This window comes from Carcharhinus amblyrhynchos, chromosome 32, assembly GCF_965287045.1.
Source record: "Carcharhinus amblyrhynchos chromosome 32, sCarAmb.v2.hapA, whole genome shotgun sequence".
NCBI classification, from domain to species: Eukaryota; Metazoa; Chordata; class Chondrichthyes; order Carcharhiniformes; family Carcharhinidae; genus Carcharhinus; species Carcharhinus amblyrhynchos.
Window position 1 is genome coordinate 7,412,445 of NC_137355.1, and position 25,788 is coordinate 7,438,232.

At 46.3% G+C, this 25,788-nt stretch overlaps 1 protein-coding gene across 1 annotated transcript in view; it reads right to left on the reverse strand.

Moving 5' to 3' along the window:
* Positions 1-25,788, reverse strand: part of man2c1 (mannosidase, alpha, class 2C, member 1) — a 129,588-nt gene that overhangs the window by 39,437 nt on the left and 64,363 nt on the right. Inside the window, exons 16-24 of the mRNA XM_080216002.1 lie at positions 24,511-24,672; positions 21,841-21,923; positions 20,802-20,896; positions 14,519-14,623; positions 10,860-11,016; positions 10,632-10,775; positions 5,204-5,313; positions 1,685-1,764; positions 381-532 (exon numbers count right to left, since the gene is read on the reverse strand). Coding sequence (XP_080072128.1) covers positions 381-532; positions 1,685-1,764; positions 5,204-5,313; positions 10,632-10,775; positions 10,860-11,016; positions 14,519-14,623; positions 20,802-20,896; positions 21,841-21,923; positions 24,511-24,672 — 1,088 coding nt within the window. The remainder of the gene's footprint in view (positions 1-380; positions 533-1,684; positions 1,765-5,203; positions 5,314-10,631; positions 10,776-10,859; positions 11,017-14,518; positions 14,624-20,801; positions 20,897-21,840; positions 21,924-24,510; positions 24,673-25,788) is intronic.

The following is a 25,788-nucleotide window of genomic DNA, read 5'->3' on the forward strand; positions in this document are numbered from 1 at the left end:
AACAATTCACCTAACCTGCATTGGAGTGTGGGAAGAAACCAGTGCACCCGGAGGAAACCCACTCAGATATGTGGAAAATGTGCAAACACAGACAATGACCCAAGCCAGGAATTGAACCTGGGTCCCTGGCACTGTGAGACAACAGTGCTAACCATCCTCCCGTCCTAAGGCCATGTCTTTCCCTCCAAAGTAAGCTACCACTGTCGAGCAACAGTAAACCTGTTCACAGCTGCTGGGAGCACAGTCGCCTCACTGAGCAAAAGGGGAAGAGATTGGGCTGAGTGATTTCCTGTCTGAAGCTGGGACACCATCGACAACAAGTTCTTACACTAAATGGGTAAAGTTTTCCTGTATAAATTCTTGAAAGGGTTTTTATTTACCTGTTTGATGGTTTCCAGGATAATGGCAGGAGACTGGATCGAGAACGCACTCCAGAAACAGGATGCACTGACACTGGGTTCAGCGGGTACAATGTGCAGGGGGTAGTTAATGTTGTAGGCAAACTGAATCACATTGGCCTCTTGGAAGGAACCTGCCAGGGAAAGGAATACAGACCAAGTCACGGCCAGGGCTACAACTGAAATCTTTGAATACAACCAGTTAAAAATAGGCTCCAACATATTCTGATTCAGTTTAAAATCACCATGTAAAGCATCCTGCCCTCGTTCAAACCTCAAATCAGTAGTCAGTCCTGTAGAGCAGTTCTATAACAGCACAAAACTTCTTCCAGGTTGGTAGACTAACTATACTGATGCGCTGTCTGTGTTCTATGACTTCAAGCCTCAATAGCAGATATCCACCACAACACCAGTGCGCTACCCCTCCATGGATTATTTTGCACCAGGTATAGTATACATCCTTGACACACACCTACAGCAGAAAGATCTGGTACCTCTCCCAGAGAGAGGGTGGCACAGTGGTTGGCACTGCTATCTCACAGCGCCAGGGACCTGGGTTCGATTCCCAGCGTGGGTCACTGTCTCCATGTTCTCCCTGTGTCTGTGTGGGTTTCCTCCAGGTGCTCTGGTTTCCTCCCACACTCCAAAGATGTGCAGGTTCGGTGGATTGGCCATGCTAAATTGACCCTTACTGTCCAAAGATGTCTACATTAAGGGGATTAGTAGAGTAACTATATGGGGTGGGATGTTACATTGGAGAGTCAATGCTGACTTGATGGGCCGAATAGCCTCCTCTGCACTGCAGGGAGTCTATGATCTCAAAAACCACACAAAATGGCAAAGGGTTGTGAATGTAACCCAATCCATCATGCAAACCAGCCTCCCATCTCTTGACTCTGTCTACACTGCCCGCTGCCTCAGTAAAGCAGCCAGCAAAATTAAGGACCCCACGCACCCCGGACATTCTCTCTTCCACCTTTTGCCACCGGAAAAAAATACAAAAGTCTGAACTCGCGTATCAACCGAGTCTTCCCTTCTGCCATCAGACTTTTGAATGGACCTACCTTGCACGAAGTTGATATTTCTCTACACCCTAGCTATGACTGTATCACTACATTCTGCACTCTTTTCTTTCCTTCTCAATGAATGGTATGCTTTGTCTGTATACTAATACATGTGACAATAATAAATCATTAAACTCAAAGGATTACTTCTGAACTGCAACAAAAGAAGAATATATTATCTGTATATTTGTCAGTTGAAGAGGCTCATTTCAATTGATTTACCTGCGTGGGGCATGAGAGCGTAAGTGAACTGATGATGGCCCATATCAGCAGTGGCATCTGGTGCTTTTGGAGCACGCAAACTGCAAAGAAAAATAAAATCATGAAGGCTGCATATGGACTGGTGTTTGCTGGAAGCTCTTGATAATTTACTGAAAAGCAAGCACACATCCAGCACCGAGTGTGCCTCCCAGCATGTCTGATTCCACCAGTAGGCTACAGATATCATTAGCCCATAGAAATACCATCACCTTGTACAGATACACGGCAGATACTATTACCCTGTGTAAATACAGGGAAGATACCATTACCCTGTACAGATACAGGGAATGTACCATTACCCTGTACAGATACAGGAGAGTATTTTTAACATTTATCTCAGTCATTGGATACACAAACTGTCATCTGCTTCAATTCTATTTCCCTGATTTGGGGAGAAATGCTTATCCCCAGGTTTTGCAGTAATCGCTCCCAATGACACTCAGTCCCTTGTTAAAATGCTCAGTGATGCAAACCAGATTGGCCACATTCCATTTCCCACACAGGCATGTATGACCTTTAATGGGCAAAGTTTGAGGTGTGCCAAGCCACTCAATCCGCCCCTCTGTGCCAGCGTACTGTCAGATGGTCAGACCCCCAAATTATTAACAGTCAATAGCAGAGTGGACCCAGCTGAGATAGGCAGATTGTCAGCAGATAAGACAACTCGGAGGGTGTCATTTATTTATTGTTTCTTTGGGAAGGGACAAAATGGGCAGCATGGTAGCAGTGGTTAACACTGCTGCTTCACAGCTCCAGGGTCCTGGGTTCGATTCCCGGCTCGGGTCACTGTCTGTTTGGAGCTTGCACGTTCTCCTCGTGTCTGTGTGGTTTCCGGTTTCCTCCCACAGTCCAAAGTTGTGTGGGTTAGGTTGATTGGCCATGTTAAGAAATTGACCCTTAGTGTCCACGGATGCGTAGGTTAGAGGGGATATAGGGGTAGGACCTGGATGGGATTGTGGTAGGTGCAGACTCGTTGGGCCGCAGGGCCTCTTTCTGCACTGTAGGGTTCTATGAAAATGGCAGAAAACAAAGATCCTGCTTGATTGGAGTCCAGCTGTTGCGGGACTTGGTTTGAAGGCACCCACCCTGATGGTGATATTCGGTGGTTTCACCAAGGCCTTCAGTTGTGACTTTATTGGTGTCCATGTTTAATGGCTGAGACAGTGGCTTTGGAAATGATGTGTGGGTTAGGTGGATTGGCCATGCTAAATTTCCCCTTAGTGTCAGGGGGATTAGCACGTAAATGCATGGAGTTACGGGGATACGACTTGGATGGGATTGTTGTTGGTGCAGACTCAATGGGCTGAATGGCCTCCTTCTGCACTGTAGGGATTCTATGATTCAGAGAAAACTGTGGGACTAATTCTTAGCTTAAGAGACCACTCTTAGCCAGACAGGCTATTTACTTTACAGCAGGGTAGTCATGGAGATGGTGAGAAGAGATACACAGGTAATAAGAGGGCTGCTCTTACTGATCCTATCTGACAGATTGGGGAAGAGCAGGCACCAGTTCAAATTACTCAAAACATTGAACACTGAGCTGTTGTTCTTTTCCCAGCGAGTAGGGAGCCTCTGGACTGGGTTCCCAGCTGTCAGGCTCGCTGCTGACTCTCCATTGTCTTCTAGAGGAAACCGGAGCAGTTCCGGACTGAGACACACATCACAACAGATGGAAATGGAGCAGATTCACACATTACACTTGCCCCATGTGACTTCCTGGGCCTGAGGCAGTCAGAACAGAATCTTAGACGGTATTTTTGTTCCATTGATGGGTTACTTCGTGTCGCCCAGGAGGTTGGCGGTGGGGGCGGGGTGGGGGTGCGGTGTTTGTGTGTGTGCACACGCTAAGGGCCAATGGACAGTCACAATCTGGGTTTACTGGACCATTCCTACCCCCTACTTACACACACCTTACACACACTGGGGTTAAATAACCTTCCAATTTTCTAATTCTCTGCCTAAGATCACTCTGTTCCATTCTGTTATTCTGACAATAAATATCCCAGATGATTTTAGGGCCACCCAGTCCAAAATGTGATGGTTCAACGGGTTCCCAAACCTATCACCTCATTCACTCACTAAAACACTGAGCTCCTTTCTGATCTGCAGCCTGCACTGTCTGCTTTGAAAGGGTAGCAGTGGCATTGCCACTGGACTAGTAATTTAGAGACCCAGGGTAATTGCTCTGGGGACCTGGGTTCGAATCCCATCATGGCACATGGTGAAATTTGAATTTTTTTTAAAAATCTGGCATTAAAAGTCTAACGATGACTCTGAAACCATTGCTGGTTGTCATAAAAGCCTATCACTAATGTCCTTTACAAAGAACAAAGAAAATTACAGCACAGGAACAGGCCCTTCGGCCCTCCAAGCCTGCACCGAGCATGCTACCCATCTGAACTAAAATCCTCTATGCTTCCAGGGATCACGCCCCTCTAAAGAACAAGGGATGGAAATCTGCTATCTTGCTCTTGCATTCCATCCCTCTTGAATGCTAACATTGAATTTGCCTTCCTAACTGCCGACTGAACCTGTATGTTAACCTTAAGAGAGTCCTGAACCAGGACTCCCAAGGCCTTCCAGATTTCCAAAGCCTTTTCCCCCGTGACTCTAGGTCCTCAGCAGTCAGGGATTGGCCCAGCCACCAACGTCCTCATCCCTTGAATAAATAAAGTGTACAAAGATCGTGGGATTATCAGGATAGTGTGTGAAATGTGAAGTTGGGTAGAGTTCACACAGTTAGCCCCTCACCCCTGTATGATCCCAGTCCCATTCCCTCCCAATCCTAACTAGACAGTTCCGTGGTGGAGTGAATGGAGCTCCTTTAAACTGGGATAGATTTTTTAATATATATATCACACTGATACTAAATAATGCCCCATGACTTATATTAGCTGTTTCATGGGCAGTGAAGTGTGGTTATTGTAGATAGGTGGCCAATTTATAAATACAACTAAAGGCTGTTTCATTGCACTATATAAATTACTCAATCAATTCTCTCTCACTTCCAGATGAGTTGGAATTAAATCTAGGCCAAAGTTACAGAGTTCTCAAGCCTACTCAATCACTCTGTGTTGCAGGTGCATTGTATCATAGAATCCCTATACTGAAAAAGGAGATCATTCGGCCCATTGAGTCTGCACCAACTACAATCCCACCCTGCCAGACCCCCGACACTAAGGGGCAATTTAGCATGGTCATCCACCTAACCCGCACATCTTTGGATTGTGGGAGGAAACCGGAGCACCCGGAGGAAACCCACGCAGACACAGGGAGAACGTGCAGGTTCCGCACAGACAGTGACCCAAGCTGGGAATCGAACCTAGGTCCCTGGCGCTGTGGGGTAACAGTGCTAACTCTGTGCCACTGCGCTGTATCAGATTCCCACTTACATAACAGTTATTGATTTAGACGTATTTACAGATTACAATACGACCATTTCCTCGATGTGAATGAATCTCAATCTTTCTCAGTACTCACAGGGATAGTGTCATTACGTTTCGATGCACAGAGTATCCATACTTGCAGTCATTGAGTAACGCTACACCAAAGCCATGCTCCGATAGATCAGCCCACTTGTGTCCCCAGACCTCGGGAGTGAAAAAACAAAGTCATTTTCTACTTCACTTCTGCTGAGATGAAGCATCTCTCTTTCGGGATTGAAAGCATCAAGGACCTTTTGGAAGATTTAAATTATTAAACAATAACTCAAAACTGTCTAAATCCAGTGAGGGGGATTTACTATGTCCAGTCTACAGTTCAGAGGACATTCTTCAAAGCCTCACTCAATCTTGACCACTAGAAGGACAATCATAAACACCTCATCAGATCATCACTCAATCCTGTAGACTCAATACAAGCCTCGTGTGCAACCTCCCCTTGTAACTGAACCCTTTTAGCCCAGGTACCATAGATGCATTTAAGGAGGAACTGTTCAAATGCATGAGAAAGGACGGGGAGGCCTTGCTGGTAGGGTGAGAAGAGTAGGGAGGGGGAGAATGTCTGTGTGGAACATCTCTCATGCAGGATCTAGGCAGAGGATAGAGAGAGAAACTGTTCCCAGGAGTGAAAGAGTCGCAAGCCAGAGGTCACACATTTAAAGTAATTGGCAAAGGGACCAGAGGCAACATGAGGAAGAATTTGTTTTACACAGTGAGTGATAACAATCAGGAATACACTGCCTGAAAGGAAGGTGGAGATAGTTTCAATCACAGCTTTCAAAAGGGAACTGGATACTTGAGCACTTGGCATATCATAACATTCAGGGCTACGGGCCAAGTGCTGATACACGGGATTAGGTGAAAACCCAGCTGTTTCTAACATGTCAGTACAGACTCAATGGGCTGAAGGGCCTCTTCTGCACTGTACGATTCTATGATAAGGACCTGAAGGGTAAGAAATTGCAGGGCCAAGGGTGGGGAGGGAGCAGGCACTGACCTGATGGGCTGAATGGCCTCCTTTTGTGCTGTAGCCATTCCATTATCTAATGAAACACCAGACCAGAACAGTGGGGTCAGTTGACCCCCTCTGTGCTGAATATTATAACAGGGAATAAGTTGTGATATTCTTTGAACCTCTTCACAGCTCTCAGGGCAGTGAGGTGGTGATCGGGAATTTGGCAATGTGAGACCGGGGATTGTAACTGAGTATTTCAGTATTTCAATTTCCTGCCTCTCCAGTAAAGATTGGCCTTTTCCCAAACAGCTTTCTAGTAAGAAGCTGCAGAGCATTCCAGATCCATCCCTTCGCACACCATCAGCTAAAGGCCCATTAAATGGAAAAGAACAATTGCTAAAGAGATGAACATTTAATTTCTTATCAGCTGTGGGAGTCATGAACAGCAATGGCTGATTCGTTAATAAAGACCTTACACCAACAGGGTCAAACCAGCATCACACATTCTCAAGTTTCTTTGGCTTGGAGCTGTCACGCAATGAGGCGGTATGAATGAGCCAGGCTCTGATGCCCTGTAGCCAGGCAGCACTCAGTAAACTAACCCCCAGACAAAGCAGGAGTGGTGATAACGCTGAGGAGAATCGGCTGCTGTCAAACATTTCTCAGCTTTCAACAGGACAGTGGAAAATCGACTTTCGAAAACCATTTGGGCGTTGCTCCATCACTAATTAGACCGTAAGGTATACAGGAGCAGAATGAGGCCATTCTGCCCATTGAGTCTGCTCCGCCATTCGATCATGGCCAGTATGTTTCTCATACATTCAAACCCTACAGTACAGAAGTAGGCCATTCGGCCCACTGAGTCTGTACCGACCACATCCCACCCAGGCCCTATTCCTGCGATCCCACACATTTACCCTGCTAATACCCCAATTCTAGGGGCAATTTAGCACGGCCAATCAACCTAACCCGCATATCTTTGGACTGAGTGTGGAAACCAGAGCACCCAGAGGAAACCCAGGCAGACATGGGGAGAAGGTGCAGACTCCACACAGACAGTGACCCAAGCTGGGAATTGAACCCGGTTCCCTGGCACTACGAGGCAGCAGTGCTAACCACTGTGTCACCGTGCAGCCCCCACCCCCCCGCCCCCCGCCGAAATCTGAAATTGTTCTGCATTTCCCTCCTTTCCAGATGATACACAGAGATTAAAAACTCTCACACAGAACTATTTCCAAACTGTAGATTGTTGCCAAGGATTTTGAATAACTTTTGTTTTTGCTTGAAGTGGAAACTTACATTCCATGTCTGCGTTTCATCAACTATTCCAAAGCCTTCACCCCTCAATGAACTATCCACAAATCTGCTGTTTGTAACTTGGAGATTTGTTCATCCACCATCCACGGTGCTTCATGGTCAGGGAATCAATCTTGCGTCACTGGTCCTGGTTTTCAAATTCCGATGCCGGCGTTAGACTGGGGTAAACACAGTGAGAAGTCTCACAACACCAGCTGCTTGTGGGTTTACTATCAAATAACCTTGTTGGACTTTAACCTGGTGTTGTGAGACTTTTTACTGTGTTTCAAATTCCTCCACAGCTTTCACTGGTGGCCGTACCTTCATATGCTGAGGCTTAAACTCTGGAATGCCTCCCCTGAATCTCTGCAGCATCTGCAACCTCCACTGACACCCTCCCTAACACTAAAACCCTCACCTCTCTTGACCAAGCTGTTTGTCGCCTGTCTTAACATCTCCTTGCAGTGGTTTGACGCCAAATTTCATTCACTAATGTCCCTCCGAAATTCACTGGGATGTTTTACAGGGCGGGATAGTGGCACAGTGGTTAGCACTGCTGCCTCACAGCGCTAGGGACCCAGGTTCGATTCCTGGCCTGGGTGACTGTCTGTGTGGAGTCTGCATGTTCTCCCCATGTCCGCGTGGGTTTCCTCCGGGTGCTCCGGTTTCCTCTCTCAGTCCAAAAGACGTGCTGGTTAGATGCTATATTCTCAGTGTACCCGAACAGATGCCAGAGTGTGGTGACAAGGGGATTTTCACAGTAACTTCTGACACTAATAAATAAATTCAAATTTTATGTTAAAGGTATTTGGTAAATGCTTTGGCTGACTTACTTTAAACAGCAGATCGATGTTTTCACTGAAGCGGGAGAGTTGCTGAACCACAGTATGATGGAACTGAACTGCAGTCATCCACAGAGCCAGGGTGCATTTGGCCAGGTTGCCACTTCGAATGAGTGCATATTAATTCACGATGTCACATCAATGATTTCTCCCAAAAGACGTCACCAGCACTCAGTGGGTCAGCAAGGACAGGCAGAGGCATCGAGGGGAGGGTGTGGGCTGAAGGCGGCTACAACGGCAGCAGAGGAGTGACACAGTCTGGGAAACGGGTCCCGTCGCTGGGCAAGAAGAGCTTTTCTCTTCTCCAGACATAGCTCTTGTAACAGCACAGGAACATTTCAGCTCAGTCAGAGTGAAATCTGGTTAATCTCCCCTGACAGCCCCAGTGAACCCACCAATTATCCCACCAAAAATGGAAACCACTCGACTGGGAAGATATTCACATCGATACGATTAGCAAGCAGCGAGAAACGGAGCAAACATTTCAGATGTGCCTCAACAAAGCAACTAAGGTTTTGGTTTATTTATTAGTGTCAACAGCAGGCTTACATTAACACTGCAATGAAGTTACTGTGAAAATCCTCCCTGGTCGCCACACTCTGGCACCTGTTTGGGTACACCGAGGGAGAGTTTATCACAGCATTGCACCGTAACCAGCACATCTTTCAGACTGTGGGAAGAAACCGGAGCACCGGGAGGAAACCCACACAGACATGGGGAGAATGTGCAAACTCCACACGGACAGTGACCCAAACCGGACCTGGGTCGCTGGAGCTGGGAGGCAGCAGTGCTAAACACTGTGCTGCTGATGGATGTGCAGCAAATACACCAGGGAAGGAGCTGCTTTGTATGTTGTATTGCTGATGAGACCAACGTGCGTGAGACACGTGTGTCTGTGCCATATAGGAAGTGTCAGGTGCTTTATATATAACACGTATGTCTATCACTGTTTCTCGTGTTAGTGCCTGTTGCTAAGCTGCTGTAGCCACGTGGTGGTTCATACTTGCTCACAGGTCCAAAAACGTACAGGTTAGGTGGACTGGCAGCCTAAATTGCCTCCTTAGTGTCATGGGGACTAGCTAGGGTAATTGCATGGGGTTAGGGGGATAAGACCTGGATGTCGGCGAAGGCTCAATGGGCCGAATGGCCTCCTTCTGCACTGTGGGCTTCTATTCTATGATCCTATGAGGTGTAGCCACCATTTTCCTCTACCATCAACTACAGTCTCCCAGCTGTTAAAAAGTCAATGTTTAGAGCCTTCATGTTGTGATTACAAGCATCCATGAACAACAGCCTGGTCTTGTAGCTCTGGCTAACTCGCCATACAGAAAATCCATAGCTATATGTCCATTTCCCGTCCTTCAAATGTTCCCAAGCCAGCAAAGTAGCCTCTGCTTGATGAGTTTCCATCAGCTGTCTTGGAATTACCACGTTGGGTGTCAGCAGGAGCTCTAACCTACAGAGCTGACCCCAAGAGCTTCCTGTTAGTCTTCCACAAGAGCTTCCTGTTAGTCTTCTCTTTCAGTGTGGATAACAAACAGAATGGTGGAATTGCTGATTTTCCACAAGGGAACACTGCGTTCTGAATGTAAGACTGAACTCAGCAAATCGTGCCCAGACATCGGCATCTGCCGTACATGCATTTCACAAGAGCAGCAACACAGCGTCTCTTACTCCCGAGCTATCTCCACAATCTGGTCCATTCTCTCGATTTCAGGCCATTCTTTAAGATCACCAAACCAGAGTTAAAGTCAATAATCTCTGTTTGATCTTTTTCTTCTCTCTTCCTCTTCCCTGGGGTGACACAGTGGCTCGCTCTAAGGCCTCACAACGCCAGGGACCCGGGTTCAATTCCGGCCTTGGGTCTGAGTGCAGTCTGCATGTTCTCCTTATGTTTGCGTGGGTTTCCTCCGGATGATCCGGTTTCCTTCCACACTCCAAAGGTGCGCTTGTTAGGTTGACTGGCACTCCCTCACTAGTGTCAAGAAGATTAGCAGGGTAAATGCATGGGGTTACTGGGATAGGGCCTGGGTGGGATTGTTGTTGGTGCAGGCTCGATGGACTCAATGGCCTCCTCCTGCACTTTAGGGAGTCTATGATTCCTTATCTTTTGGTATACAATAAAGTTCCAAGTTTCCAGGATCTTTTCTGTGAAGAAATCCTTCCTGACTTCACCATTAAAGGGATCAGTGCTGGACAAGGTTGATGTACCAGGTTACTGGACCCTATATCACACCACCCTCTGTCCCACAAAGCTAAGCAATGCCCTGGTATTAACACTGGGTGTCTTTCCATGTAGTTTTGGGGCTTCACTTCCCATTAAATTGCTGAAGGAAGTGCCTCGCCAGTGCAATACAATTCCACAATGTCCCTACCTCAAAGCGCGCCCAATCCCACGAAGTGTTCTGGTGTGTTGGCCGCTGCAGGTGTCCAAACTGGATTTCATACGTTGCGTTAAGACTGCGGACTGTTGTGGGGAACTCCACCTTTAGGAACTTGTGCGTCTCGTGCCATTCCACCTGCAGAACAGGAATGGAACCGGGTCCAAATGACTGCTCATTGATTCAGAACAGCAAATCTTCCAGTTCCCAAAACCCACTCACCTCTGTTTTAAACTTAATGTAGGGACAACAGGCATCCAGTATGATTTCCTGACGGATCTTGCTGGTGTCACTGATACGGATAGAGTGTCTTACACTCCCCCTAACTCCGCCAGGGCACACTATTTCCAGAGGTTTCAGCAGTTCTGAGATAGGCTTCCTAATGAACAAGGAAAAAAAAGGGTCCCAGTTGAGATGAATTCAGATTCTAAGTATATTACGCAAAACATCTCTCTCTCAGCTTTTTCCATGAACATGGGGCTGCCACTTTGTTGCTTATTCATTCCTTCCTATAGAACATAGAACACTACAGCACAAACAGGCCCTTTGGCCTACAAGTTGCGCCGATCATATCCCTACCCAACAGGCCTATCTATAACCCTCAATCCCATTAAATCCCATGCACTCATCCAGAAGTCTCTTAAAAGACCCCAACGAGTTTGCCTCTACCACCAACGACGGCAGCCGATTCCACTCACCCACCACCCTCTGAGTGAAAAACTTACCCCGACATCTCCTCTGTACCTGCTCCCCAGCACCTTAAACCTGTGTCCTCTCGTAGCGACCATTTCAGCCCTTGGAAATAGCCTCTGAGAATCCACTCTATCTATACCCCTCAACATCTTATAAACCTCTATCAGGTCGCCTCTCAACCTTCGTCTCTCCAGGGAGAAGAGACCGAGCTCCTTCAACCTACCCTCATAAGGCATGCCTCCCAATCCAGACAACATCCTTGTAAATCTCCTCTGCACCCTCTCAATAGCTTCCACATCCTATCAACCAACATTTCCTTTGGATCTGGTGATTGTTTTACAGTTCCTGCCACTAACACTCCCGTTTACCTCGACTGGGGACTACCATCGACACTCGTCGCTTTGCCTGCTCCAGTGGCCGGGTTCTTTCAGAGTCACTGACCGGAATTTTATCGGCACACCAGCCCCGATTCCGGGGGGGGGGCGGCGGGGGGGGGAGCGCAGACAAGGCTCAGAGAATAGCATTCTCCACTGGTCTCGAACAGGATTGTACAAACCTCAGATGCATGTGCTGCTAAAATTCTGCCCAGTGGGTCCTGGAATGGGACTGGGTGCTTTTTGGTTCAGAGGGACTGACTCTCTCTGCCTTCCTTTCCATTATACGAGCTAAATTCAAAACCTAGAATTCCAAAATGCTGAAACTCTGATGTACCAATATTAGCAAAATTCAGAGATGGGAACTGTACAACATCTCAGCAGCCAGAACACTGGGAAATAGTTGGTGAGATTAATCTATAGATTTAAAGTGACTCTCAGTGTAGGAGGGTTTTATTTGCTATTGCCTACAGGAGGTATCTGTTCAGTGTGCACTGCGGGACAATTGATCATGATCGCTGTACGGCTGGGTCACTCTTATCATGGAATCACACAGTGCACAAGAGGCCCTTTGGCCCATTGAGTCCACACCAACACATTCTAAACATCTGAACTCCCACCTAATCCTATCTGCCAGCATTTGGCCCCTAGCCCTGAATGTCATGATCTGCCAAGTGTTCATCCAGGTACTTTGTAAAGGATGTGAGGCATCCCTCCTCCACCACCCTCCCAGGCAGCACATTCCAGACCCTCACCAGCCTCTGGGTAAAAAGGTTTTTCCTCACATCTCCAGTAAACCTCCTGTCCCTCACCTTGAACTTATGTCCCCCTCATGACTGACCCTTCAACTAAGGGGAACAGCTGCTCCTTATCCACTCTGTCCATGTCCTCATAATCTTGTACACCTCTCAGTCTTCTCTGCTCCAGGAAAACAGCCCATGCCAACGCAACTTTCTCCATAACTTCAATGTTCCATCCCGGGCAACATCCTGGTGAATCTCCTCTGCACCCCCTCCAGTGCAATCACATCCTTCCCATAATGTGGCCACCAAAACTGCACACAGTGCTCCAGCTGTGGCCTCACCCAAGTTCTATACAACTCCAACATGACTTGTCTGCTTCTGTAACCTGTGCCCTGAAGGATAAAGGCAAGTGTCCTATATGTCTTTTCGTCATCGTACTAACGTGCCCTTCTGCCTTCAGAGATCTGTGTATACAAGATCCCTTTGTTCCACAGAACTTCCTAGTGTCCTACTATTCATTGAATACTTCCTTGTCAAATTACTCCTTCCAAAGTGTATCACCTCACACTTTTCGGGGTTAAATTCCATCTGCCACTTATCTGCCCACTTCACCATTCCGTCTATATCTTCTTGTAGCCAAGACACTCCGTCCCATTGTTAACCATCTGACCAATCTTTGTGTCATCCACAAACTGACTAATCCTACCCCAACATAGTCATCTATGTCATTTATATAAATGAATAATAAGGTGCCCAGCACAGATCCCTATGGTACACCACTGGACACTGGCTTCCAGTCACTAAAGCAGCATTCTCTCACCGCCCTCTGTCTCCTACAACGGAACCAATTCTGAATCCTCTTTATCAAATTACCCTGTATCCCATGTGCATTTACCTTCTTTACAAGTCTCCTTCTTTACATGTGGGACCTTGTCAAAGGCTTTGCTGAAATCCATATAAACTACATCAACAGTCTATAAAATAATGAGGGGCATAGACAAGGTAGCTAGTCAATATCTTTTCCCAAAGGTAGGGGAGTCTGAAACTAGAGGGCACAGGTTAAAGGTGAGAGGGGAGAGATACAAAAGTCTCCAGAGGGGCAATTTTTTCACACAGAGGGTGGTGAGTGTCTGGACCAAGCTGCCAGAGGTAGTAGAGGCAGGTACAATTTTATCTTTTAAAAAACATTTAGATGGGTACAATGGGTACAGAGGGATATGGGCCAAATGCAGGCAATTGGGATTAGATTAAGGGTTTTAAAAAAAATAAGGGTGGCATGGACAAGTTGGGCTGAAGGGCCTGTTTCCATGCTGTAAACCTCTATGACTCAAATTTATTAGGCATGATCTCTCTCTCTCTCTCTCTGATGAGGCCATGCTGACTATCTCTGATCAAGCTTTGCCTCTCCAAGCAGAGATAGATGCTCTCCTTCAGAAGTTTCTCTAATAGTTTCCCTACCACTGACATGATACACACAGGTCTGTAGTTCCCTGGTTTATCTCTACAACCTTTCTTAAATAGCGGAAGCACATTAGCTATTCTTCAGTCATCTGGCACCTCCCCTGTGGCCAGAGAGGAATTGAAAATTTGGGTCAGAGCCCCTGCCATTTCCTCCCTTGCTTCCCACAGCAACCTAGGGCACAATTCACCTGAACCTGGAGATTTATCCATTTTTTAAGGCTGGAAACACCTCCAATACCTTGCCCTTCCTTTTGTCAATTTGATCAAGACCTCACAGTCTCTCTTCCCGAATTTCATACCATCGTCTTCATTCTCCTGGGTGAAGGAGGATGTGAAGTATTCAGGGATGTATGGAGGGAAGATAGAAATTAGAAACATTCCCAAAGACTTTTAAAGAACCAGTCGAGAGGAATGATGCCCCAGTCCCCACATATCGCTCACCCTGTCCCCCCTCCTGCACCTCCAGGCTGGTAGCTGTAGAACAGTACATACAGGAAGCTGGCAGCTTTGATTCACAACAATGACTTCTCTCTCATCAGAAGTGGCACAGTTTAAACTAATAGTTTAATTCTAGTTAATAATTGATTATAAAGATTACTCTGGACATTACCTTGTTTCTAAGTGATAATCCATGACATCCCACGCATCCCAGTACAATGGAATGTCATCAAAGAGCACAAACTGGTTCCCATGGCAGCCCTCGGGAATAGTTTCCCTGAAAATACAACAAATACAACATTCTTAGTAACAGTGAACTCGAGCGATGAGCACAGCAAGTTCACGGTCCTGGAATTAGATTATGCCAGGGAGATGTGTAGAAACTATGTCTCTTTAAACACAAACACAATGAAACAAAGACTGAACAGATGCTGAAACTGTGAATGGAGTTTAGAAGGCTGAGGGGGGGTCTTATAGAGACATATAAGATAATGAAGGGGCTAGAAAGGGTAGAGGTAGAGAGATTCTTTCCACTTAGAAAGGAAACCAGAACTAGAGGGCACAGCCTCAAAATAAGAGGGGGTGGGGGGGGTGGTGCAGTTCAGAACTGAGTTGAGGAGGAACTTCTCTCAGACGGTGGTGAATCTCTGGAATTCTCTGCCCATTGAAGTGGTGGAGGCTGCCTCGTTGAATATGTTTAAGTCACGAGTAGATAGATTTCTGATCGCTAAGGGAATTAAGGGTTATGGGGAGCAGGCGGGTAAGGGGAACTGATCCACTTCAGATCAGCCATGATCTTATTGAACGGTGGGGCAGGCTCGAAGGGCTAGGTGGCCTACTCCTGCTCCTATTTCTTACGTTCTTATGAATCTCAGCGATGAGGGAAGGGTAACATTTCATAAACCCCACTCTCAGCTCTGTTCTCCTTACAAGTCACTGCCCTGTCCATTGCTGTGCCACTTTCCCCATTCATAACTTCCCCCCAAAAAAACCTTCCGCCAAACTCTTTGCCACTCTGGAAATGACTCGCTGCGCAGGCAGTCTCTTTTGCCCCTCCGTCGACCCCTATAAAGTGCCTGGGGATGGCGATGCAGCGTGGAGCTAAACTGCTGATCTGAGTGCTGGGAATTAAAAATAAATACAGGCTTTCAAGCAATTTAGGTCACAGAGTAAATGAGCATCTCTGGCTCCGGTCCAAGAAAGAAAGCCGTCAAGGGCTGTGAAGTGGCTACAACCTATTATCTTTGCACTGATTTCTGTATTAAATGCAGGGAAGTGAGTTGTAAAAGGGGGCTTCTGGGGGTAATCAGAATGTTTCAAAAGCAGAACCTGTCTCTGGTATAAGCATCAATCTTTCTCTGCGTTACCCAGATGTAGATGATTACCCAGATGTCCCAGAGCTGGATATAGAACAAAATGACAAAATATTTAAGATCTCCATAAAAGTCACAAGCTTCATTTTTATTGTATTTAACTCGGTGCATTTAGTTAAAATCACTGCTTATTGGATTGGGTGATTTAGTAAATATTTTTGCAATCTAGTATTTATAATCCATGTTTTAATAAAGTAATACAGTATGTCTGAAACTCCAGCTGTTTTCAAATCTAATGTCCAGTGACTGCAAGATCGCTTTAGAATAATGAACATCGCTAATTACAGTTTGACAGATAAATAACTGCCATCCATCAAATATTTTAGTTTTCTGAAGCTCAATAGGATGCTCCTGATGTAAGATTTCAATTCCAGAGTGAATTTCAGATACTTTTGACATAATTAGGTTAGGTTCTGTAGAAGGTTTATTTATTAGTCACAGGTAAGGCTTACATTAACACTACAATGAAGTTATTGTGAAAATCCCCTGTTCACCATACTCTGGCACCTGTTCAGGTACACTGAGGGACAATTTAGCATGGCCAATGCACCTAACCTACACATCTTTGGATACTAAAAGGCAATTTAGCATGGCCAATCCACCTAACCTACACATCTTTGGATACTAAAAGGCAATTTAGCATGGCCAATCCACCAAACCTACACATCTTTGGATACTGAGGGGTAATTTAGCATGGAAAATCCACCTAACCTACACATCTTTGGATACTGAGGGCTAATTTAGCATGGAAAATCCACCTAACCTACACATCTTTGGATACTGAGGGCTAATTTAGCACGGAAAATCCACCTAACCTACACATCTTTGGATACTGAAAGGCAATTTAGCCACCTAACCTGCATGTCTTTCAGACTGTGGGAGGAAACCGCAGCACCTGGAGGAAACCCACACAGACGTGGGGAGAACATACAGGCTGGGAATTGAACACAGGTGCCTGGCGCTGTGAGGCAGCAGTGCTAACCACTGAGCCATCATGCCATAATCTGGTGCTTACTTTGGCACTTTCATCCCAATTCCAAGTTTGGAGCTACACCCTGAGATTAATTTGCTTATTCATAGATGAAGGGAGATGAAAACTGGCCACATTTATCAATATGCAAAATCAGAGACCAAGTGCACAACCTCCTGAACTCTGCATGAACCATGTTCCTTATGGGTTGCAATTCATTCTTAACACACAAACTCGAAAAATATTAATGCTACTCAGAAGAAAGAAAATACCTGACTGTTAAAACATTTATTTCACTACTTAATCAAGGTTTAAGATTTCAAAGATGTACCCAGATTCAGTAAACAACCCTTGAGGATTCATTTAACATTAAGGTAACAATAAATCTTTGTATACTGTAAAATTAAGCTCTTCAGTGTTTGGTGATACCATATCAAAATACAGGGTGTTACTAATTTGTGATCAACATTGGCACGCACTGAGCAATAGAATGTTTCACTGATTCTCATTCCATCAGTACCATTCTGGAACCCACCTTAAGTGGTGTGGTTAGAGGCTGGGAATCCTGTGGTGAGTAACTCACCCCCTGACTCCCCAAAGCCTGTCCACCACCTACAAGATGCAAACCAGGGACATGATGGAATATGACTAGATGAGTGCAGCTCCATTAACAGCCAAGAAGCTTAACACCATCCAGGACAAAGCAGCCCCGCTTGATTGGCACCACGTCTGTCAGAGATCCATGGATACCACCAACCTTAGGCACTCTTAGTCGACTCTTAACACAAATAGCCCTGGATACCATGCAGCCAATGCAAGGTCTTTAATTACTTGTGCACAAGGAGAACTCCTCCTTCCAACAAAAGGGCTGGAGTGGTCTGGCTGTTACGGAGAGAACAACTCAGCAGTCTTTTTTTTAACTTTTATTTATTAGTCACAAGGCTTACATTAACACCGCAATGAAGTTACTGTGAAGTTCCCCTAATCGCCACACTTCAGCACCTGTTCGGGTCAATGCACCTAATCCGCACGTCTTTCAAACAGTGGGAGGAAACCCGCGCAGACACGGGGAGAATGCGCAAACTCTGCACAGACAGTGACCCAAGCTGGGAATCGAACCTGGTCCCTGGCACTGTGAAGCAGCAGTGCAAACCACTGTGCCACCACGCCACCCATCAGGAACAAGCGACTTCTCACATCTTTCTTGACATACATATTTGCCAATTAAATCCTGGCTTTTTGCCCTTTCTCACTTGATGAAAAATTGACTTCCGCTAATCCTTCATTTGCATAGCATATCCCCATGTCTCGCCTTTGATAGTTGTTACGGAAAACATCCGGTCTTGTTCACACTCTGGTGAAGGTCACAAAGCAGAATGTTACGTGGCCTAGTCTGACACAGACAGGCTCCCTTGAAGATAACATTCTCACAAGCTGTTACAGAGAAGGCATGATGATTGTTTTTAAAAATCTGAGCATGTTAACTCCCACACATCCACAAACAATCACTCCCTCCACACGATTAGTGGCAGCCGTGTGTACCATCTACAAGATGCACTGCAGGACCTCAACAAGGTTCACTGGATACACCTTCTAAGCTCACGATTGCTACTATCTAGAAGGACACAGTTTGAAGTCTCACAACACCACGTTAAAGTCCAACAGGTTTATTTGGTATCATGAGCTTTCCGAGCACTGCTCCTTCACCAGACGAGTGGTCCTAGTTGCCCTTGACAGCGCTCCAAAACCTTGTGATACCAAATAAGCCTGTTGGACTTTAACCTGTTGTTGTGAGACCTCTTTCTGTGCCCACCTCAGTCCAACGCTGGCATCTCCACATCAGCTAGAAGGGCAAGGGCAGCAGACTCACGCAAACATGGCCAGCTGGAAGTTCCCCTCCAAGCTACGCACCATTCTGACTTGGCAATCTATCAGCCATTCCTTCACTGTCACTGGGTCAAAATTCTGGAACTCCCTCTCTAACAGCACCGTAGGTGTACCTGTATCACATGGATGGCAGCAGTTCAAGAAGGCAGCTCACCACCACCCTCTCAAGGGCAATTAAGGATGGGTAAAAAATGCTGGGATAGCCCACTACACCCACATCCCCATGAATGAATAAAGAAAGCATTAGATCAGCAAATGCACAAATGCCATTGTGATGGCACAAACTGGTATTACAAATATTCATAGAATCCCTCCACTGCAGAAAGAGGCCCATTGAGACTGCACCAACAACAATCCTACCGCTAGGCAGGAATCTCTACAGCAATAATACTCTGAGGAGGTGAGTACTGTCTAACTCCCTTACACCATAATCTTCTGGAATTTTGTGCTATATCCTGGTAATGGCGCAGGTTTTCAGGAAATTCCAGGGCAAAGGATAAAATGAGTGAAGATTTTTAGACCAAAGGAGACCATTCAACCCATCAAGTTCAAGCCAGCTCACTGCAGAGTGATCCAGTCAGTCACAATGGTTTCTAACCAACTCATTCCTACGCCTCAATACTCATCACTTTCTCAGTTTCTTTCCAAAACAAGATGACACTTTTTCCATCGATCTCATTATGCTGTGTAGATGCAGGGGCTGCAAGGTAGACCCCTGCAGAGCTGTTACTGCTCAGCACACTGCTTCAACTGAATACAAATCTGTACCTTGATTAGAATCTCACCCAGGCACAGTATCGCCAGACACTTTCGAAGAGCTTTATTCTACAGGAAGTTTAATGTTATCTTGATCTTCAATGAAACCTCAAGGGTGTCATTCTTCCTGACTTGTTTCATCTTAAACGATCAAGTTGTGAAATAAATGTTTCAACAGTCAGGTATTTTCCTCTGACGGACATTCTGTTTGCATTAATATTTATAAAGATTGTGTACTAAGCGTGTGCTGTAAGCAGTAAGGAAACACGGTTGGTGCATCTCCTACTGTGTCTGCGCGGGTTTCCTCTGGGTGCTCCGGTGAAACTCTGCACTTGGCTTCCGATTTTATATACTGATAAAAATGTGGCCAGCATTCACTTCCCTTCATTTATTAATAAGCAATATTTGAAAGTGTCGCTATGTTGGGCTGAAAGAACCAAAATAAATCTGAGACTGGAAAATTTGCTTGGATTATTACACTGAGCTGGCCTTTCTCCAGCATCTCAATAATTGCTATTAACTCACTCGGGGGAAAAGGGAAATGCTGGAATTATAGAATCTCTACAGTGCAGAAGGCCATTCGGCCCTTCGACTCTGCACTGACTGTCATAAAGAACATCTAACCCAGGCCCATCCCCTGCCCCACACATCTGCCATGGCCAATCCCCCCAAACTTGCACATCTGTACAGTAAGAGACAATTTAACATGGCCAATACACATAAATAAACTTTAACTTTAAAGTGCAGGTTATTAGTCACAAGTGAGGCTTACATTAACACTGGAATTAAGTTACTGTGAAATTCCACTAGTCGCTTCACTCTGGCACCTGTTCGGGTCAATGCACCTAACTAGCATGTCTTCCAGAATGGGAGGAAACCGGAGGACTCGGAGGAAACGCACGCAGACATGGGCCAAATGTGCAAACTCCACACAGTCACCCAAGCTGGGAATCGAACCTGGCTCCCTGGTGCTGTGAGGTAGCAACGCTAACCACTGTGCCGCCCAATGGATACTAAGGGGCAATTTGGCATGGCCAATCCACCTAACCTACACATCTTTGGGCTGTGGAAGGAAACCAGAGCACCCAGAGGAAACCCACGCAGACTCCACACAGACAAGGTGACCCAAGCCCGGGAATCGAACCCAGGTCCCTGGTGCTGTGAGGCAGCAGAGTTAACCACTGTGCCACTCCAATGCTGCAGACTCGCTAGCATTTACAGAAATGAGTAGTTTAGCTTTATAGTCTTGGTCAGAATTGCAGTCCAGAGATACTGTTTGCATGTTGGCAGATGCTGTTGTGTTTTTTCAGCATTTTCTATATTTATAGCATCTTTACGAGAACCTTTCGGTGCAAGGCACCTTGGATAGGTAGAGTAGAGGCATCTGCACCATATGGAAAACATCACACCTGTTGAAAGAAATTATTTCATTTTGCGTATGGGAAGGTTAAGAAATGATTTCCCTGTACCTTTTATAAAGTAAATGAGTAACTGATGTCAAACGGCCCAGCGAATCGAATACCACTTTGAGAATTCCGTTCTCCATAAGTACAGAGCCATCTCCCTGGAACACGAGCAAACGATGCTTCAGGATGTAAGCCCAGGTGTAGCCTCAGGGAGTAGGGAAAGGGGAGAACAGAAACATGAGGGACACCAGCACAAAGAGTAAGAGGGAGAGAGAAGGGAAGACAAAAGGGAGAAAGGAGTTTGAGAGTGCACAAGGAATCCACAGCACGAGAAGGGATTAGGTGAAGTAAGAGATCATGAAAGGCAGGCTTGCCTCATGACTCAGGAACTTTACAGTCACAGAATCATAGAATTCCTACAGTGCAGAAGGAGGCCATTTGGTCCATCAAGACTGCACTGACAACAATTCTACCCCATCCCCGTAACCCCAAGTCTTTACCCTGCTAATTCCCCTGTCACTTGGCAAGGCCAATCCACCTAACCCGCACATCTTTGGACTGTGGGAGGAAACCAGAGCACCCAGACGAAACCCACGCAGACACGGGGAGAACATGCAAACTCCACACAGAGTGTGACCCGAGGCTGGAATGGAACCCGGGTCCCTGGCGCAGTGAGGCAGCAGCGCGGCAGCAGTGCTAATCACAGTGCCATCGTGCCATCCCAATGAAGTATCACGTAGGAAATATGGAAGTTAATTTGTGATGAGCAAGATTCCACAAACAGAAATACAATAATGAACGGGTAATCCTGCTTTTTAGTGGTGCAGGTTGAGGGATGTTGTCAGCACACTGGGAGAAGCTTCTTCAAGGCAGGGCATCCACCTGAGACAGCAGACAAGGTCTCGGTTCAATGTTTTAGCTGTCAGCGTGGATTCTTCTTGAACTCTCAATCTCCTGACTCAATAGCTGACATATGGAAGGTACACGGAGCAACAGCATGTCAGAGTGCATGGAGGAAAGGTAGCAAGGGAGTGAGGGAGAGGACACATGGATTCACTGATAGATGAAGAGAGTGCACCTTACCTCTTGGAATTATCATTACCTGAGAAGTGACAATGACTGGATGAGATGGGACCAGGGGATTGGTCACTGTGGCAAACCCCACACTGGGAACCTTTACCAGAGCTGCAAATGACACAGAACGCACACCTTAGTAAATGCAGTATCAGGAGCCTTACGTTTGTTCTGTTCATTGGCATACACAAGTTGGCACGGTGCCAACCTGGCAGTGTCAATCTATGCCAGGATGGGCCCTAGTGGGAGTTCCATTGGGGAGGAGGGGACTGCCAGCAATGATTGTCGCAGTGGGGGAAGGGAGGCTGAGGCAGGCTGGGGAGCCCCTGACACCTCTGCGGTGGGGAGTGGGGGAGGATAAGTTTTGTTCTGATTGGGGCACCCTTTAAAATGGCACCCCGGTCTCCGTGGAGTCAGTCATGCCAGCTCTATCAGGCTCTGCTCTGCCAGGATAATGGTGTGAACCATAGCTGGAGAGCTCCACAACAGATTTCAGTCTGAACCTGACACTTGGAAAGAGTTGCTGAGATTCCGCCCACTGTAAAGTTTATTCATTAGTGTCACAGTGGGCTTACGTTCATACTGCAATGAAGTTACTGTGAAGTTACTAGTTGCCACACTGTTTGGGTACACTGAGGGAGAATTTAACATGGGCTAATGCACCCAACCCGCAAATCTTTGGACTGTGGGAGGAAACTGGAGCATCCTGAGAAAACCCACACAGATACAGGGAAAACATGCAAACTACACAGTCAGTGACCCGAGGCTGGAATTGAACTGGGTCCCTGGCGCTGTGAGGCAGCAGTGCTAACCGCTGTGCCACTGTGCCGCCCGTCAGCACAATGACCTTTCTTTAGGGCTACAATAAATTCCGCCTCTCTTTAAGAGCCGAGCTTCGTCATAATCTAGAGGAATTGGATTCAGAAAAGCAAGTCAGTTGAGGAAGGATATATTAAGCTGGTTAAGTTGTTATGAGTGAGGAGAAAATCAGGGTCGTCAGAAACAAGAAACAGGATGTTCAATTCAGCTACATTAAGAATTGCAAAGAAAGGTTTGCTTGGTTGAGACTGAAGCTGGCACTAAGTCAACCTGGATGAGGAAATGGACAAGTCAAGAACTAGATACTGCACGGTAACTGGAACTTCCAAACCCTGGACAAACATACCGCAAGCAACTTTTTAGGATCAGATTTCTCTGGATCAGACACTGTTGTTGATCTAACACGCTTGCTTCCAACAAAATGATTGAAATCACTTACTGCATGCGTTTGCCAAGCTCCCATTTCTCACAACATCGGAAAGGCTGAGATGGGGAGAAGGCCCAAAACTGGTTTTGGTAAGAATAGGTCTTCTTTTTTAAAAATCCCATATCATGTCAAACAGATATCAATACTTTATTTTAGGCAACTCAGATGGGTGGTAAAGTTTGCTTTAGTTGAGGAGGGAGAGGCGATGGTCTAGTGGTATTACCACTAGACTATTAACCCAGGAACTCTGCTAATGTTCTGGGGACCCGGGTTCGAATCCCACCAGGGCAATGGTGGAATTTGAATTCAATAAAATACATCTGGAATTAAGAACCTACTGACAACCGTGAAACCATTGTCAATTGTCGGAAAAAACCATCACTAGGGAAGGAAATCTGCCATCCTTACCCGGTCTGGCCTACACGTGACTCCAGAGCCACAGCAATGTGGTTGACTCTCAATTCCCTCCAAGGACCACTAGGGATGGGCAATAAATGCTGGCCAGCCAGCGATGCCCAGGTCTCAGGACTGAATAAATAAAAGGGAAATTAAGAACTTCTCATGATCTGAGTGGCACAAAATTGGTCTTGGTACGCCCTGGGCTGGGGTAAAAAACAGCACCCAGCCAATCTCAATTGCTTTCTGGTAATCTTCTCGGATGTAAAACGTGTGCAAGTGTGTCAAACTGTGTTGTGATACACCCTAAGGTCAAATAGCTGGTTTACACTCACTGTCCAATGTGACTACTTGGGCACAGTTCCAGAGACCAGCCAATAGCTGCTGAGCTGCACCCATACAGGAAACAGAAAGGCAAAACAGGGCGTATGAAATACAGTCAGGACAATTCTAAATGCGCTCCCACAATCACGCCAGAAAAGTGACACATATACTGATGCAACTGGCTGCTGCCTCAATACACAGGCTTCCAACTATGGCTCCCCATCCTGAATATCCTTAACCTTTGCTCGCTGAGCCAGGGAAAGAAGCCCGGGACACAAGCCAGGTCTCCCCTGACTCAGAGCTTTTACAGTGCTGTCACTCTAGATACTGAGTCATGAGCAGCACTGACAGAGGCCAGGGAGGAGAATAACAGAAGCTAATATGGGGAAGCTAAAATACAGGAAGAAAATAAAATATATATTTAAAAAAATAGGAAGCAAAAATTATATTTCTGAGTATGCTATTGCAAAAACAGTTTCCTTCTGTGTGCACATAAGTTCTACAATTTTGCTGTGACTAAATTCTCATCACAATTCCATAGGTCCCCTGTTGATTGAGGGCGTGTGCTCCTGTAGGGAATACTGCCCTTGCTAGCTTCTCTCTACGATAAGGGGTGTTCAGCTCCCGCTGAATTTTGTTCTAGGCCAGAGGGCGGTCATGTCAATTCAGCTGGGAGAGAGATTCCGTCTAAAGGCTCTCTCAATGAGAGATCTCCAAGTTAAATCCTATTACCTAGGACTTCGTCTCCCTCCAGCCGAGGCATTGAGATGACTTCAGTCCGTTCCCACGACAGGGTGTTCAGCACATTGATGTTCTTCCCGGTCTCCTGCACGGATCCTCCCAAGAGGCACTGGATAGCCTCTTTCAGAAGCTCATTCCCACGGCTCTGGATTTCTGCATTTAACGAAGGGGAAATAGAAACATTAAAATGGCGGCCAGGAGCGGCAACATTTACTGACAGTGAGTCAAGTTCCACAAGCCAAAAAGAAAATCCACTTTTTGATTGGGATTGGGATTGGGATGGGGAAAAAAATTCCAGACAGGGAATAATGCCCCCCCCTTGCCTCTGAAGGTTCAAAGCTGATGCTCTGATTCTGACAATTTCCGTGTCCTCACTTCTAAAGCCATCAAGATGGAAGTTCAAATACAGTAAGGGCTTTAAAACATTTCAATTTAATTTAAGTAATTAAGTTGTGATCAGCCAACAATCGCAGTGACACGTCAAAAGTGACAATTAAAACTATCCCACTATCTCAGCCTTTGAGTTGCTATGATATTTTGCCTGATTAGACTCCTCTGAAACACTTTGGAATGTGAATCACGAAGCTCCTGTAGAAATGCAAAGTCTTATTAAAGGTAAAGTTTTTTAATGTCACAAGTAGCAGCACGGTGGCACAGTGGTTAGCACTGCTGCCTCACGATGCCAGGGACCCGGGTTCAATTCCGGCCTCAGGTCACTGTGCAGAGTCTGCACGTTCTCCCCGTGTCTGCGTGGGTTTCCTCCGGGTGCTCCGGTTTCCTCCTACAGTCCAAAGAAGTGCGGGTCAGGTCGATTTGCCGTGCTAAATTGACCCTAGTGCTGGCGGGCATTAGCAGGGTAAATGTGTGAGACTACAGGAATAGGGCCTGGGTGGGATTGTGGTCGGTACACACTTGCTGGGCCGAATGACCTGCTTATGTACTGTCGGAATTCTATGAAGTAGGCTTACATTAACACTGCAATGAAATTACTGTGCAAATTGCCTAGCCGCCACACTCCAGTGTCAGTTCAAGTACACTGAGGAAGAATTTATCACAGCCAATGCACCTAACCAGCACATCTTTTGGACTGCAGGAGGAAACCAGAGCGCCCAGAGGAAACACACGCAGACACGAGGAGAACATGGAGACTCTGCACAGACAGTGACCCAAGCCGGGAATTGAACCCGGGTCCCTGGCGCTGTGAGGCAGCAGTGCAAGCCACTGTGCCATCCCATATTGGGTGCCTATGGCTTGAAATATCAATGAGTT